We start from the raw sequence: 17,854 nt of genomic DNA, 5'->3' as shown, positions 1-17,854 counted from the left end.
TTGTTTTAAAAAATTCTCATTTGGCAAAGCACCGAGTTCTATGGCAATCATTTTCCAAAAAGCCCCATATATCCACTAAATAATTGTAAAAGGTTTCAACATCCTACCGGCAAACAGCTGTTGTTTTTAGCATATGTTCACACTTTGGGGATTTTTGATACAAATTTTAGGAATAGTATATTCAGCAATATTTCTTAAAATATTTTCCCTGCAAACCGCAATAAAAACCATCGTAAAACATCGTAATTGGTTCCAAAGTTATAAAGGTTTCAATTCATGTTGTTAATTATCAAAGGAAAGTCCTCTAAAATACCTTTCCAACGATATATTATAATCATACCGTTGCTGAGAAAAATTCGCCACAGATTGGCCCTGCATCTCAGTAACTCTGATGAACTGCATTTCTTTATGGGGGCTATCTAAATCTGATCCGATAACAACTTTAAGATCAAATCAAATGTACTCTTTGTGCAAAATTTGAAGTAAATCAGAGTAAAATTCTGTGGCCATGTGGTTCATAATTCCGGATTTAGCATGAACTTACATGATATCACTTCTAAAGCAATGCAAACAATCTGAAAATGGAGTGCCTCCGTCGTATGACAAGCCCATATAAAATTCATTGGAGATGATGCCAATTTGCTCTACTACCGGATCACAAATTTGGGGATCCAAACTACTTTTTTGGAAGCTCTTTTCTTGAAGTAAAAAAAATAGTTGTCTAATAAATTTCCTTTAATTTGTCGAAAAATATATGAGAGTAGTTTGAAGTGCAGTGCAATAATGGGTGCAGTTTGAAGTTCCTACGCTCATATTTTTAATTTTATAAGTAAAATTTTTAGATACGGACGGAAACGAATTTTCCGAATCAGTGCAGTCTTAAAAACATTTCTGGAATATAGTTTTATTTTTCCACAACCTCAGCAGATTTATCAGGCTAACAAATAAACCATCTCCGTGCTAGTTTGAAGAGTTCGTATTCTCATTCGCTAATTTTATCACAAAAATTTGTAAAATATGAAATATGCTCCGTTAACCTCAATTAAAATGAATTTCTGTTTTCCATTTGTTTTCAGTTAAATTTCTCCACATACAAATACCTCCATGGCAAGCAAAATGGTTTAATGACTTAGAACAAGAAAAAGCGAAGTCAGCCACAACAGAAAACAACAAAAATACAAGAGTTTAAACACCAAGATACCAACCAAGTGGCCAAACAACATCCAACCTACCACAAAAGTATGCAAAATTACATCTAAGTTCGAACAGCTGCCTTCCACGCCGCCAACAACACAAAACAGAGCTCAAACATTCCCAAAAGCCCCTGCCGTTAGCCGGCCTTACAGACGCAGTGTTTGTGAACCAAAACATTTCGGAACCCTAGCTGTTAACGTTTTCTTGTTATTTTTGTCTTTTGGCCTGGCTATTACAAAACTTGTTTTTCTTAGTCATAGTCAAGTTGGGTAAACTATAAAATTCTCCGAGACTTCAGGAAAATCGTGGCAAAAACACAATTCCAAGTTCGCAAAAAAAAAGTGAACATTGTGCTGAACCGTGGTAGAGTCAGTAGAAGCGGCATTTAATAAAGGCAGACGGACGAACAGTAAGTGCCTCCTGCAACTTAAACTTCCCAAGAGGCAAGGAAAGTAAAACAACGACAAATATGACAACGTCACAAGCGGACATAAACACAAACTCGAACAGCACAACTACTGCCACCGCAGCCGCCATCAATAATGGCGGTACCAAGAACTGTGTGGAAAATGGGGGAGGTGGTGGCGGTACAAGCACCGGAGGTATATCAAACAAATCTGCAAATAATAACAATGGATCAGCCATCAGTAGTAATGGTGAGTTTTTTGTTTGATCGCCTTAAATGAAAACCAAAAAATATAAAATAGCTACACTGAAAAATAAATTTGATGTTATACATCCATGGAAAAAATCATGAACGGTGTGCACGTTTCATAACGATCCGTTCATAAAAGTGGTGTCAAACAGAGATCAGATGGTGTCAATCTGACAACGATAAAATTACGCCATCCGTTGTCACAAAACAACAAGCAGTGTTCATGATCTGAAAACGTAATGGTTACGAATTTATAAAAAGAAAATTCCGTTACCGTGAATTGAACCTGAATTGTCTGTTCTATAGGCGTTAACAGTCGCCTGTTCCATAGGCGTTAACAGTCACCCCGACGGAGTTGTCACAAGAACGTCTAAAGAATATTTTAAGACTTTTCCTGGACAAAGAAAAACAAAAACCATTCATGAAATCGTGAACGCCCGTGGACGAAACTGTGAACATTTCGTTTTGATTTTTCGTGAACGTTTCCGTTTCATTTTGTTACCTTCCATTCACGATTTTGGAACGTACTTCTTTCTATTAGTGTATTGGTAAAAACAAAATCATGTAGGTTAGTTCAATTATTGTGGTAGGCCGTTATTTTGATCTCAATTAGACTGTTAAGTCTGTTGTGTTACCACAAGTGAATGGAGCCACCGTGGTGCAATGGTTAGCATGCCCGCCTTGCATACACAAGGTCGTGGATTCGATTCCTGCTACGACCGAACACCAAAAAGTTTTTCAGCGGTGGATTATCCCACCTCAGTAATGCTGGTGACATTTCTGAGGGTTTCAAAGCTTCTCTAAGTGGTTTCACTGGAATGTGGAACGCCGTTCGGACTCGGCTATAAAAAGGAGGTCCCTTGTCATTGAGCTTAACATGGAATCGGGCAGCACTCAGTGATAAGAGAGAAGTTCACCACTGTGGTATCACAATGGACTGAATAGTCTAAGTGAGCTTGATACATCGGGCTGCCACATAACCTAACCTAACCTACCACAAGTGAAGAACTTTTTTCTTATATGTCAGAGAGTGCTACCCGATTTTATGTTTAGCTCAATGACAAGTTAACTCCTTTTTATAGCCGAGTCCGAAGGGAGTTTCACATTACGGTGAAACCACTTTGAAATAAACTAAAATGTACCCGGATTACTCTGAGGGGATAAACTACCACTGAAAATCTTGTAGGCGTTTGGGATTGAACCCATTACATTTTATCACAATGGACTGAATAGTCTAAGTGAGCCTGGAACTTAATCGGGCTGCCACTTGAACCTATGACCTTTGTATGCAAAGCGGGCATAATGTTGATTGCAACACGGTGGTTTCTACATGGAAAAGCCACCGTGTTGCAATGGTTAGCATGCCCGCCTTGCATACAGAAGGTCGTGGGTTCGATTCCTGCTTTGACCGAACACCAAAAAGTTTTTCAACGGTGGATTATCCCACCTCAGTAATGCTGGTGACATTTCTCAGGGTTTCAAAGCTCCTCTAAGTGGTTTTACTGCAATGTGGAATGCCGTTCGGACTCGGCTATAAAAAGGAGGTACCTTGTCATTGAGCTCACCAATGTGGTATCACAATGGACTGAAAGTCTATGTGAGCCTGATACATCGGGCTGCCACCTAACCTACATGGCAAAAGCTATAAATATGTGCTGAAAGTAGTCTATATTGACCCATTTGATAGAGCATCTCTATACACCCAGAGAAGGAATATGATCACCTCAAACATGATTTAAGAGCAAAATGTTATTTTTGGGTGGTGACCATGAAACATGATTTTCGCAAACGTGTTATTTTCTCGGAAATCATGTATCTGATTTCGGTAAGCAGGTTATATTTAACGAAAAAATAACATTTTAGGGACAAACATGTTACATGGTCACCACACAAAAATATTATTTTGCTCTTGAAACATGTTTGAGGTGGTCATATTCCTTCTCTGCGTGTAGAGAGAACTGCCTATTTTTCTTCTTGAGCACTTAGGATTCTCAATTTTTATGCGATTTCCTTGAGATTTCCAATTTGTAGTTAGTTCGTTTACCCCCCAGAAAATTAGTCAACGATCTTAGTAAACTGCTAAAAAATTAGTAAAGCACCGAAATCAATAAATCAGATTGAAAAGTGGTGAAAATGGTTCAATTTGGGAAGAATAATTCGCATATGTAATTTCCATTGGAAGACTCAGAATGAGTCATCTCCCCTGCCAGATATATACTGAAGGCTATGGAAATTCGCATTAGCCAGCGATAAATCTAGTATAGTTAGGCTTGTGTAGATTGGTATCGAGAATGTTCTTTTTAATAACTTAATAATACCAATTCCTTCATCTTCTTGTTCTTGTAGCACGAAGTCTTACCAAAGTCTTTCAACTATGCTCTTCATCATTCCTATCACAGACACATACACTCAGACTAATTATTGCCTTTTAGTACCAAAGGTGGTAAATTGGGCCCACTTTTTTGTGCCACTTTTTGGTATGAGTGTGTCACCTTTTATTGTGAATAACACTTTTCTTGCCACTTTTTAAAAATTCTAAACGTTAACACTGTATGTTTCGAATGCACTCATTCACACAAGAGAATTTTCATCTGGGCTCTTTTTAGGAAAATAGATATTATTTTTTGTAATCGTATATAAATTGTGACGATTTCTTTCGTGTGTAATCCATCGTCGATAAAAGTATTTCTTTCGTGATTATCAGTGTTAGGTTGTAGAGGATGACATCAATTTTGTGTTGAATTGATGTCCACTTAGACCAGTATAGGTCCAATGTGATTCCTCGATGTGATCTTTCCATCTTCTTCCCTCCGATGCGGTCCCCTTTGGAATAGTCCCACCAGCTCGTTTTCTTTAAAGAAATCTTAGAACAACCAACCAGAGGCCCTGACGAATGTAAGTATGTTCCTTAAGCTGCACTCAGTGGGAGCCTGAAAGAAAAAGGAGCCCAGTATCTTGTTTCTTCTAAAGCTGCACACAGGAAGTGGTACGAGTCCTCCGTAACTTCCGGGTCCAGGCACCATCTACAGATATCATCGTTTTTAAGGCCTATTCTTACCATGTGTTTCCCAAGTGTGTTATGTTCTGTTATGATGCCAATCAATGGCCGCAATTCCTCTCTGTTCATCGTCAATAAAATTTTGCAGTTTCTTCGTTTCTTTTCGTCCCATATCAACATAGTTTGCTCGCAACCATCCGAAGAGACCCAGCGTCTTCACCATAGTTCATTATATTTGACCTCTATCCTGTAATGATAAGTAGATAGTGAAGGAAAAACGTCCGCTAGGACATTATTCGTTCCACGAGCGCCCTCCTTAGTCAGCACATCCGCTTCCTCATTTCCTATTATCCCACAGTGCCCAGGTATACCGAGCACAGACATATATTATGTTGTTCAGTGAAAACCGTGAGTTCTATACGACAGCGGCTGACTACATTTGACCTTTGTCAGCACTGCACAATGCTTTTATAGCTGCCTGATTGTCGATGAAGAAGCTGATATCGCTTCTGAATAGCGACTCAGCAGCCTTTGTGATTGCAGAAATTTCTGCGATTATCAGTAAATTATAATTCAAATATCCCGATCGGTCATGAATGTGATTCTTTAATAAATTCCGCATAAGTGTAAGTCGATCAAGATTTTTCTTTCGTAATAGCGCGTGAGTATGAAATTTTCATACTATGCATGCGTAACAAAGCCAATCATGCGCACTTCTTTGCAACTGCTTCGCCAATAATGATTTGTTACAATTCCTCAAGTTAAAAATCAATTCACAATTTAGTCATAATGCTTCTAACCGGTTGATTTTGTAACACTTTCTATTGTGGCCAATTCGTAAGTGCTAAACAATTTCAAAGGCCAAATACCTATTTGTGGTTTCAATGGAATCGAGACTCTCGTTCAAAGTGAAGTCGAGTCGATGACACCGTGGCTTATATTCATTTCAATGCTGAAGTGTACTTAAGAAGCTAATGGTGGTGGCGTTAATGTGTTTGTTTTTAATAAACATTACTAATGATGTGCTTAGTACTTATGGAATGTTTATTTTTTTAAAAGAATAGACAAATGGGACGAATATTACGTTAAAGATTTTTAATCGAAAATGTAAACTGTAAAAACATTCCTATTTCTAATCGGATTAAAAAAAGAAAAACGTTGTTGACCATACTTCCAATAAAAAAAAAATATTTTTTTTTTGTCATACACCACTATTAGAAATATACACATTCCTATAATTCTCATGAAGAGAATACTAGATGATGCCCTATTATTCTATATCGTCTAGCAGAAATATAGGCCACCGAAAGATCCAATTTTTTGAATGTGACGGCTGGGCACTTTTGGCTACATATATGTATCTATAGATATTCCACAGAATTTCATAGCTCTCAAGTAAATTACACAGGGGAACAAAATTGAACTTTTTTTGGGTTGACTTGAAATTTATAGCAAATTTTTAGTAATATACTTAACTAACTGTTTCTGGACCAAAAGTGTGATTTTGGTCCCATTTTTATTTTTTAGGAATTTTTAAAGAACAAAATAAAGACAATATAAAGACGGCTTAAAGAGAATATTGTTTTTCGGAATTTTCGGATTTGTTTTCTAATATAATATGGTGAACCGTTTTTAAGTTATCCCAATATATGTAGCGAGCTGATAGAAAAAAACCAAGTGAAGATTTGGATTCAGCGTCCCAAACCATATTCAGTTCTTCATCAACCGAACCATTGTCCCCTTGTGTTATGCTAGGGCACTACATTATCTGTTTATAGGCTTTAAACTGTTGCAACTCTAAATGAGATAGCGGGCCAGCTCTTAGCCACTGAGATAGCCCGGAAAATATCTGGTGTTCTCATAAAAATTATGTTATCTTCAGACAGTCACAAATCTCTGAATGAGATGGCTGGGTAATATTTACACAATTTTCCAAATAACATGTATAGTTCATAAGAAAATAATGCTATTTTTATTCACTAGAACATTTGACGCATGCCTATTGGAAATATAAGCCGGAAATCTCTCAATGAGATAAATGGGCTGTTCTTTGTCACGGATATTATCCATCAATATAATTATTTTATTTTGTGAATAGTGTTCATAAATTATATGAAATGGTTTTGAATGGCTACATACATACATTATATATGAAATATTTTATATTGAATTACAAAATTCTACAAAAAATTTACGATAAGCGTCATACATTAAATGAAACTTTCTTTTTTCAATTATATTTTGTTTCTTTTTCGTCCTAATACTTAAGTATGAATACATAATAAGTAAAAAAAATACCTTAAAAATCATTTAGGTCGATCATGCAAAAGGATAGAAAATCAATACAAAACCTAAAAAGACAAAATTAAAAAATGTCACCCCACGGGAAATTGAATTTGTGCTGTTTAGCTTTTTACTTACATGGAAGTTCTTTTGAGAAGGCTCCGATGAAATAACGCCTTTCATTTGATTCGAAATCTAAATCGTATACATTTTTATCCGCATTACTAGAAAAAGCACGAGAAATTGTAACGGGAAAATTTACTTCTAGTTTCGTACAATTTGGAGAAAGCTCTTCTCGATAGAAACAAATTTCGACACAAGTCGTTTTGAACCAAAAATTTCTGTTTCTAAAAGCCATAGAAGTCAAATCGGGAGATCGGTCTATATGGAGGGTATACCAAAACATGAACGGATATATACCATATTCTGATCACCTATTTGTGGACATAAAATACCTCTAAGTTTTAAATTTCTCGCACATCAAATAAAAATTCAGACACCAAAACATAGACCGATTTACATCATATTTGACACACCACTTTTTGGACCTAAGATACCTCTAGATTTTCAATTTCAAACAAATTGGATAAAAAATTGAAAGTTTGTAGATGACAAAAAGTCAAATCGGGAGATCGGTCTATATTAGGGCTTTACCAAAACATGGATCGATACACACCATATTTGGCACACCTATTCGTGGATCTAAAATCCCTCTGGGTTTCCAATTTGAAGCAAAGCAAAGGATCCGAAAGCGTGGTACATCCGTCCTATGACAAAGCCATGCAAAATTCATTGGAGATAATCCAAATTTGCACTACTTCCGGATTAAAAGTATAGACCCAAACTAAAGTTTTGGATGCTCTATTTTATGGAAAATCCATAAATATATACAAATGTACAAATTCACATTTTATTATTATTATTTTTTTTTTCATCGATAAATTTTCATATGAAAGGCCTGGAAATTTCTAAGCTAATAGAAATTTTCAAGAGAATGTCTGAAGTTTCCATGAAAAAACCAGTAAGGAAAGTCTAAAGTCGGGCGGGGCCGACTATATTATACCCTGCACTACTTTGTAGATCTAAATTTTCGATACCATATCACATCCGTCAAATGTGTTGGGGGCTATATATAAAGGTTTGTCCCAAATACATACATTTAAATTTCACTCGATCTGGAAGAATTTGATAGACTTCTACAAAATCTATAGACTCAAAATTTAAGTCGGCTAATGCACTAGGGTGGAACACAATGTTACTAAAAAATAAATATGGGAAACGTTTAAATCTGAAGCAATTTTAAGGAAATTTCGAAAAAGTTTATTTATGATTTATCGCTCGATATATATGTATTAGAAGTTTAGGAAAATTAGAGTCATTTTAACAACTTAACGACTAAGCAGTGGCGATTTTACAAGGAAAATGTTGGTATTTTGACCATATTTGTCGATATCAGAAAAACATATATATGGGAGCTATATCTAAATCTGAACCGATTTCAACCAAATTTGGCACGCATAGTAACAATGCTAATTCTACTCCCTGTGCAAAATTTCAACTAAATCGGAGTTAAAAATTGGCCTCTGTGGTCATATGAGTGTAAATCGGGCGAAAGCTTTATATGGGAGATATATCCAAATCTGAACCGATTTCAAGCAAATTTGGCACGCATAGTTACAACGCTAATTCTACTCCCTATGCAAAATTTCAACTAAATCGGAGCAAAAAATTGGCCTCTGTGGGCAAATGTGTAAATCGGGCGAAAGCTTTATATGGGAGCTATATCTAAATCTGAACCGATTTTGCTAATATTTTGCAAGTTTTTCGAGACTCATAAAATATTCGGATGTACGGAATTTGAGGAAGATCGGTTGATATACACGCCAATTATGACCAGATCGGTGAAAAATATATATGGCAGCTATATCTAAATCTGAACCGAAAATTTTTCTATAGAAATAAAATGTTGAAAAAAATTTCTTTAGAAATAAAATTTTGACAAAATTTTCTATAGAAATAATATTTTGACAAAATTTTCTATAGAAATTTTCTATATATAGAAAATTTTGTTAAAATTTTATTTCTATAGAAAATTTTGTTAAAATTTTATTTCTATAGAAAATTTTGTCAACATTTTATTTCTATAGAAAATTTTGTCAAAATTTTATTTCTATAGAAAATTTTGTCAAAATTTTATTTCTATAGAAAATTTTGTCAAAATTTTATTTCTATAGAAAATTTTGTCAAAATTTTATTTCTATAGAAAATTTTGTCAAAATTTTATTTCTATAGAAAATTTTGTCAAAATTTTATTTCTATAGAAAATTTTGTCAAAATTTTATTTCTATAGAAAATTTTGTCAAAATTTTATTTCTATAGTAAATTTTTTCAAAATTCTATTTCTATAGAAAATTTTGTCAAAATTTTATTTCTATAAAAAATTTTGTCAAAACTTTATTTCTACAGAAAATGTTGTCAACATTTTATATCTGTAGTAAATTTCGTCAAAATTTTATTTCTATAGAATATTTTGTCAAAATTTTATTTCTATAGAAAATTTTGTCAAAATTTTATTTCTATAGAAAATTTTGTCAAAATTTTATTTCTATAGAAAATTTTGTCAAAATTTTATTTCTATAGAAAATTTTGTCAAAATTTTATTTATATAGAAAATTTTGTCAACATTTTATTTCTATAGAAAATTTTGTCAACATTTTATTTCTATAGGAAATTTTGTCAAAATCTTATTTCTATAGAAAGTTTCATCAAAATTTTATTTCATAGAAAATTTTGTCAAAATTTTATTTCTATAGAAAATTTTGGCAAAATTTTATTTCTATAGAAAATTTTGGCAAAATTTTATTTCTATAGAAAATTTTGTCAAAATTTTATTTTATTTCTATAGAAATTTTTGTCAAAATTTTATTTTTTTTCTATAGAAATTTTATTTTTTTCTATAGAAATAAAATTTTGACAAAATTTTCTATAGAAATAAAATTTTGACAAAATTTTCTATAGAAATAAAATTTTGCCAAAATTTTCTATAGAAATAAAATTTTGCCAAAATTTTCTATAGAAATAAAATTTTGACAAAATTTTCTATGAAATAAAATTTTGATAAAACTTTCTATAGAAATAAGATTTTGACAAAATTTCCTATAGAAATAAAATGTTGACAAAATTTTCTATAGAAATAAAATGTTGACAAAATTTTCTATAGAAATAAAATTTTGACAAAATTTTCTATAGAAATAAAATTTTGACAAAATTTTCTATAGAAATAATATTTTGACAAAATTTTCTATAGAAATAAAATTTTGTTTTTTATTGTTGGTTTTTTCTTTATTTTTTATTGTTGGTTTGTACTACAATCATATTTGTTGTTTTGATCTCAGCTTTAAAACCATTGTGTTGACTAAACTACAAGAGTAGCTTAACCAAAAGAGGAAAAGAATGTTTGTCAAATTTATTTGGGCAAACCCCTATAGACTGCAAGATGGTTGAATGAACGCACGTTTCGGAATTACCACATTCCTCGTCAGCATCTTCTGCTTACAGCAAAACTATCAACCATCAAACTATCAGAATAAATTCAGGCAGTTCACTAAACCCAAGATGAACCACACTTGAACCTTCACGCAGAGAAGGAATATGATCACCTCAAACATGTTTCAAGAGCAAAATGTTATTTTTGTATGGTGACCATGTAACATGTTTGTCACTAACATGTTATTTTCTCGTCAAATATAACCTGCTTGCCGAAATAAGATACATGATTTCCAAGAAAATAACATGGTTGCGAAAACCATGCTACGTGGTCACCACCCAAAAATAACATTTTGCTCTTAAAACATGTTTGAGGTGATCATATTCCTTCTCTGGGTCTTCCGAAACAAAATTTTGACAAAATTTTCTATAGAACAAAAATGTTTACAAATTTTCTATAATTTTGACAAAATTTTCTATAGAAATAAAATTTTGACAAAATGTTCTTTTTTTCATTTCATTCTTATCCAAAGAATTTTTCTATGGAATTTTAGAACAATTAATTTAAGAAGTATCCTTCTGCAAATTCCAGGAAAAATGTGTATTCAGTTGATATGCTTCCTGCATTATCATACTGCATCAGCGTTGCCAGAATTGTTTCACAAAAAACCGCTAGATTTGTCCAAAAAACTAGCCAAAAAAAGCTAAAAAATTTTAAAAAATAGCTAGAAAAAAAGCTAAAATTTTTTGTATCAAAAGTCACATTTTTGATTGAAATTTAACAAACTTAAAGGCTTTATATCACTTAAAATGCATATTATTTTAATTGTATTCATTTTAATTCAATTTCTGTGAGACTGTAAGAAAATTTAAGTCATATTAGCTCTGTTTGCGTACTCGATACATTTTGATTACTATCACAAATTTTTACTGGAAGTCCTTCGTTTATATTTCCTAGTGAAAACATTTTTCCCAGTAAACTTGCAATTGCCAGCTGGTTAATCATCAACAAGTCCAATGTGCGATATATTGCATAATGTCACATAGAACTGCATTAGAAAATATCAATATATTTCGTTTTAACTGAATTAATGATAAATTCGTGAACGTGAACACTTCTCCTAATTTTACCCAAGAGAATAAAACCCATCTAACTGTCTTGCAAGTTTATATTGAATAACTTTTATTCGAAAATTTCCCATACAAACCTATTGTTGTCCAATTTTCGTAAATGTAAATCCATTCCATTAATATATAGCAGATTTGTTTTGATCCTATCACTACGAATTTTTTCATTGCATTTTTTGATGTTATAAAAATAATACCACATTCAAAACTTTATTTCCTTAATTATTTCTATATTCGGTTCCAAAGATTTTGTACACTAATGATTTTGGTATTGATTCCGAGTCAAATTTGAATTTAAATATTCGTTTTTTTCAGCTTTTTCTTTATGAGCTATCACAGTGCTTTAAAAACGTGCTAACGACAACTTAAATTTCCAAATTCAGACTCGACTTTAAGTAGAAATTATTCTTTGTATACATTTTTAAAATAAAATGTTGAAAAACCTCTTCTATTTTTGAACGCTATTTTGGTTTGTGGTCAAGATACAAAAACTCCACAAATTTAAAGACTGTTTCATTAATTTTAAGAATTTTTTAGAATTGACCCTAGCCTTCTTTCATGAAAAGATACCCATTTTTAAGTTGAATCACTTAACTATAAGGACAAAAAGAATTTATCGGCTATTGGACAAGGAAAACAATTTATATAAGAAAAATTCACAAATGCTATTATAACCAAAATTCGCGTTCGTATTTTAAGGAAATGAAATCTTTGGCCTCACAACAATATTTTTTCAATGTACAAAGCAATTCACATCTACTATTTTAATTTAGTTATATCATAATAAACGAGTCAAATGCTAATATTCCTAATAATTTACTGACAGTTTATATAAGGAATTGAAATATGTGGAAAACCTTATTCTGACAGCAAGGCTTAGATAAAAACGAAGTTTTATCCATATTTCAATAGGAACATGTCGAAAATAAAAAAAGCCAAAAATAGTTAAAAGGGGCATGAAAAAAAGCCAGAAAAAAAGCTAAAAGCTAAATGCATTTTTTTCCCGCTAAACGTCTTCAAAAAAAGCCAAATCTAGCGGGAAAAAAACTAAATTGGCAACGCTGTACTGCATTATAATGCTATCCGCGTTAATAATCGATTATGCAAAGGCCATTTGATTTACCTCATTATTGGTAAAATGCTTGGCTCCAATTATTATATAAATATTGGTACATTAAATCAACAATTTTTTATATTGAATGAACAAAACTCGAATAAATTATCGAAGTGCAATTTGTGATTGTTTTCTTCACACTCTTTCGAAAGGAATTACAGTTACTATAATAAACTTTAAGGGTAATTTTTCATACTCCTATATTAACTCATAATGGTAAAATAGACATCTCTTATTAGTAAGTTTCCGAACCTTGAGGTAATGCTACAAAATATCGCATTAACTCAAAGCCTAATGACTAAGCCATCATTGTGAATAAAGGAAATGACGATTATGAGGTTTCAATCGCATGCGAACCATTAAATTAATACTTTGTTTTAAAGCTGTGGTAATTTTCTATTTTTTTCATTTTGAATCATCCGCCTTTTGATTAATGGTCGTTATTACCTTAGTAACTTGTGCAATTGCAGCTTAGCAGTTGAGATTTTCCACTGTTTGATTTTCGATGGCCACGCAATAAACATGCAAACAGTTTAGGATTTTTGTTTTTTTTTCTGATATTTTCTTAAAATATAAACACACTAGTTTATGGTTTTCTGCAAATCGTGTTCGAAAGTATTTAGCGTTAACAAATGTTTATATTTCTGTTAAAATTGTTAAACTTCCCCAAAATCCTATAACATGGTAAGACCAAATAAAGTTAGGAAGGAGGTTTTATTATTTTTTTTAATAAAGATTTGATATTGACGAAATGTTATTAAATGGTTGATAGTGTTAAGGCTTAATTATTTAAACATTTATAATGTAAAAAATTTCATATAATTTTCCATTTGTTTATCAAAGATTATGGAAGGTGGTCGATGTTTGATTCAAATTCGCATAGATCTTATATTTATTGAATGTCCCGTGACAAAATACTGAGGACTTCATTTCACACAAGTAAGAAGCTCTACGAGCCAATTACTACTACGAGAGTGGTGCGACAAAAGCATAGCATAGGCATTATTGACGACCAATTTCAACCAGATGAGATGAAATTTGCTCCTCCATGAAGCTCCAGAGCTATAACATATATAATTATGAAGCGATATGGACCAAATTTTGCATGATTGCTGAAGACATTAGAATAACACCACGTACCAAATTTCAACGGGGTCAGATTAAATTTGCCCCTCCAAAAGGCTCCGCGACCCAAATCTGGGTATTGGTTTATATGGTTAGGTTAGGTTAAAGTGGCAGCCCGATTAAATTTCAGGCTCACTTAGACTATTCAGTCCATTGTGATACCACATTTAACTAAAAGTACCTATTACATATGGGCACTTCTAGTCTTAACCACTGAACCTTCTCTATTATTTACTTTTGTGGAACCAACCAGATTGCTCCAAAAACATTAACAAACTGCTTAAGTTAACGTTTTCTAGGTCAGCCAGTAATCTAAAGCTATATGCTCCTAAAATTCGCTTACGCCTTACACAAAAAGCAGGACACTCACACAAGAGATGTTTAATTGATTCCTTTTCCTCCACGTCATGACAGCTTATACAATAGTCATTATACTTCGCACCTATAGTTTTTGCAAATTCGCCTATCAGGCAGCGACCCGTTATAGCAGATATTAGGAGTGCCATCTGACGCCTTGAGAACACTAGCATATCTAGTGTGCGGTTTAAGTTTAAATGGGGCCATATTTGCTTGGTGTCGTTACAACCCTTGCAATTTTCCCATCGAATATTGGCCATCATAACAGCCTTCTCACGCAGTAAGAGCTTGCAGGTGGCCAGAGGCATACCAACAGATTCTAGTTCCCCTGGAATATGTAAGGTAGTTCCTAGCCTTGCTAACACATCTGCTTCATAGTTCCCCGGTATGTTCCTATGGCCAGGCACCCATATTAGGTGAATATTGTACTGCTCAGCCATCTCGTTGAGAGATTTGCGGCAGTCTATGGCCGTTTTTGAGTTAAGGAACACAGAGTCCAAGGATTTTATTGCAGGTTGACTGAGTATATATTAATGCCAATATTTGTTGGAACATTACTTCTCAGCCAATTCACCACCTCTCTTATTGCCAATATTTCAGCCTGAAAAACACTACAGTGATTAGGTAATCTTTTCGCTATTCGAATTTCCAGATCTTTAGAATATACTCCGAACCCCACTTGTCCATTCAATTTGGAGCCATCAGTGTAGAAATCTATATATTCTTTATTCCCCGGGGTCTGTGTGCACCACGCCTCACTGTTGGGGATTAGAGTCTCAAACTTTTTGTCGAAAAGTGGACTCGCCAAAGTGTAATCCACTACGTTAGGCACATCTGACATTGTTTTGAGGACAGAACTGTGACCGTAACCTTTTTCCGACCACAGCGATAGTTCGCGCAACCGCACAGCCGTTGTTGCAGCTGACTGTTTGGCCAAAATGTCTAAAGGCAATAGATGCAGCATGACATTAAGGGAATTTGTTCCTGTCTTGCTGAATGCGCCTGAAATACACAAACACGCCATACGCTGAACTTTATCTAAACCAGTCGGTTTCTGAAGTGCCGGCCACCAGACTACAACACCATATAGCATTATAGGTCTAACCACTGCCGTGTATAGCCAATGCACAATTTTTGGTTTTAGTCCCCACTTTTTTCCTATTGCCTTTTTGCACGAGTACAAAGCTACAGTTGCCTTCCTCGCCCTTTCTTCAATATTAAGCTTAAAGTTCAGCTTCCTGTCCAAAATAACGCCAAGGTATTTTGCACAATCACCAAAGGGAATTTCAATACCCCCTAAGGAAATAGGCCTAACCGTGGGAGTTTTGCGATCTTTGCAGTACATGACTAATTCTGTCTTTGCGGGATTTACCCCAAGACCATTGTCTTTCGCCCATTTTTCAGTCATCCGGAGGGCCCTCTGAATAATATCTCTGATTGTGGATGGGAATTTTCCCCTGACTGCCAGAGCTACATCATCTGCGTATGCCACCACTTTTATCCTTTCTTTTTCTAGAGTAACCAGAAGGCTATTTATAGCAACATTCCAAAGAAGAGGTGATAGAACTCCTCCTTGGGGAGTGCCTCTGTTCACATACTTTTGTATGTTTGCTTGTCCTAGTGTGGCTGAAATACGTCTCTTCATTAGCAGTTCGTCTAACAGCCTGAGTATACATGGATCAACATTCAGAGTTGTCAGTCCATTTAATATCGAGCTCGGATGGACATTATTGAACGCCCCTTCGATGTCTAGAAACGCCACGATTGTGTATTCTTTGACAGATAGTGAGCTTTCAATAAAGCTGACTAGTTCATGTAGTGCGGTCTCAGTAGACCTGCCCTTCGAGTATGCATGCTGTCGTTTCGAGAACAAACTTGAATCGATGCTAGTTCTAAGATAAATATCTATCATCCTCTCCAGAGTCTTAAGTAGGAATGAGGATAAGCTGATTGGTCGGAAATCCTTCGCCCTCGAGTGAGAGGCTTTTCCCGCTTTAGGTATGAAGACGACTTTTGTTTCCCTCCACTTTCCTGGGATATATGATAAGTTGATACATCCTTTATATATCACCGACAACCAGGGGATAATTTTGTCAGTTACAGCTTGTAACTCCGCCGGAGTAATTCCATCAGGTCCAGGGGATTTGAATGGTCCAAAGCTATTTAGCGCCCATCTTATTCTAGTTTCCGATACAATTTCCTCGACAGGAAACGACCGCTGAGCAACTGTGGCACCGCCAGTACATGGTTCAACCGTCTGATTTCCAGGAAAATGTGTGTCCAATAGTACCTCCAGCGTCTCCTCACTGGACGTTGTCCAATTGCCCTCCGATGTTTTAATGAAACCTGGAGCGGAGTTGGTGGATGCTAGAACCTTCCGTAGTCTGGAAGCCTCGGACGTATTCTCAATACTGCTGCAGTAAGCATTCCAAGAGTTATGCTGAGCCTTTCTCAGTTCTCGCTTGTATCCTCTCAGAATCTTCTTGTAAGCGTCCCAGTCCTCAGAAGCTCTGGTGGACTTTGCCTTGTTAAAGAGCTTCCTGCAGGATTTCCTCATATTACTTAATTCCGTAGACCACCATGGTGGTCGATGTTTCCCCCTTGGCTTTCCTCTAGGGCATGCAGCTTTCAGTGAGATGTTGAAGGCCTTAGTAATCCGCTCCACTGCGTATTCGATATCTTGCACATTTCTCATATTTGTCTCTGTTATTTCCGGTATCATCATATTGAACGATTCCCTATACCTATTCCAGTCAGCTTTCCTAACATTTGGCGGAAATATGATCTTGGTGATATGAACATCAAATTTGAAACTGATGTAGCGATGATCTGAGAAGCTGTGTTCACTTAAAACCTGCCACTCAGATATCATTTCATTCAGTTCTTGCGAGGCCAAGGTGATGTCCAAAACCTCTTGCCTGTTTTTAGTGACAAAGGTTGGGACATCTCCCTTGTTGCAAACTACCAGATTAGTACGCAAAATAAACTCTATTAGCGACTCTCCCCTTGCATTAGTATCACTACTTCCCCATATACTATGATGTGCATTCGCATCGCATCCCATAATGAGTTTCGTCTTTGTTTTCCGTGACTCCTCCACTAAGGTCTTAACGGCATATGGAGGCATCTCCCTGTCATGTCCCATGTAGACCGAAGATGCCCAATATTTGCATTTGGCTATTTCTAAACTGGCAACGGCAGTGTCTGTATTGCACATTGAAGGAAGCAGAAACAAATTGAGCTCGTTTTTAGCAATTATACAGGCTCGATTTACATCATTACCACTATACTGCAATAGTTTGAACCCCGGAGTACTTAATTCACATATTTTGTTTTTATAAACATATGGTTCGTGAATAAGAACTATATCTATGTCCCCTTTCATCAGAAGAACTTTTAAGGCAGCACATGCAGCCTTACAATGATGAAGATTTATCTGGAGGATCCGTAGGACCATCGAGATTTTCAACAACCGTCACATCAGCCGCTTCAATCGAGTCATCAAGAATGTCCT

At 34.7% G+C, this 17,854-nt stretch overlaps 1 protein-coding gene across 8 annotated transcripts in view; it reads left to right on the top strand.

The window, feature by feature from the left end:
• Window positions 1–17,854, top strand: part of LOC142221847 (uncharacterized) — a 119,418-nt gene that overhangs the window by 39,036 nt on the left and 62,528 nt on the right. For all 8 annotated transcript variants that reach the window (XM_075291682.1, XM_075291680.1, XM_075291679.1 and 5 more), the window contains exon 3: window positions 1,077–1,850. In XM_075291682.1, the coding sequence (XP_075147797.1) occupies window positions 1,664–1,850 (187 nt within the window). In that variant the 5' untranslated portion in view covers window positions 1,077–1,663. The remainder of the gene's footprint in view (window positions 1–1,076; window positions 1,851–17,854) is intronic.

This window comes from Haematobia irritans, chromosome 1, assembly GCF_050003625.1.
Source record: "Haematobia irritans isolate KBUSLIRL chromosome 1, ASM5000362v1, whole genome shotgun sequence".
Classification (NCBI taxonomy): Eukaryota; Metazoa; Arthropoda; class Insecta; order Diptera; family Muscidae; genus Haematobia; species Haematobia irritans.
The sequence above is the reverse complement of the archived record's forward strand: the minus strand, read 5'-3'. Positions and strand labels throughout refer to the sequence as shown.